This window comes from Trypanosoma conorhini, assembly GCF_003719485.1.
Source record: "Trypanosoma conorhini strain 025E chromosome Unknown Tco_14.4_contig_01559, whole genome shotgun sequence".
Taxonomy (NCBI): domain Eukaryota; phylum Euglenozoa; class Kinetoplastea; order Trypanosomatida; family Trypanosomatidae; genus Trypanosoma; species Trypanosoma conorhini.
In genome coordinates, this window is record NW_021705431.1 from 1 (window position 1) to 526 (window position 526).

General features: G+C 69.6%; 1 protein-coding gene across 1 annotated transcript; it reads right to left on the bottom strand.

Annotated features, from left to right (window-relative positions):
• On the bottom strand, positions 1-525 carry Tco025E_10250 (uncharacterized protein; the record flags this gene model as incomplete). The annotated part of the gene is made up of 1 exon (XM_029377031.1): positions 1-525. A coding segment is annotated over one exon (525 nt), but the record flags the coding sequence as incomplete, so codon positions are not given.
• Position 526: the final 1 nt, after the last annotated feature.

Below are 526 nucleotides of genomic sequence, written 5' to 3' on the forward strand. Positions count from 1 at the left end.
CCGCAACGTGCCGATGCGGGAGTTTGTTCGCGACGCGGCGAGTACGTCGCGGACCCGGCGCTGCTCGAGGGCATCCTCAAGCTGCCGGCGTACCGGCTTTGTGTGGAGGCGCGTGGGCGCGGGGTGGGCGCTCGCTGGCGCTGAGGGACCGTCGCACGGCGGGACGGCGTCTCTGGTGCCGCGCGGCTGAGGCCCCGGCCGGCCCTTGCAGCTCCGGGGGAAGCAGCGGAGGCGAAGTTGGGGGAGAGAGAAAAAAAGACGGTAAAGGCAGGAAAACAGGGGGCAAACTGCAGTTGCCGGAGGGATTCTGCGGGGCAACCTGCGGTGCGGAGGGGGGAGCCGCGTGTTGGGGGCCGAGGAGGGCGAAGAGCCGCAGCGGAGGTTGTGTACCCTCCGCCGCGTGGGGGAAGACTGCGGTGCCGTCCCCGGAAGAAAACAACTGAAAGGATGGGCGGGGCAAACAGGGGCCAGGCGAAGCGTCACGAGTTGCCCGGACAAGACGACGTGGGGGCGCGCGTGCTTGGAG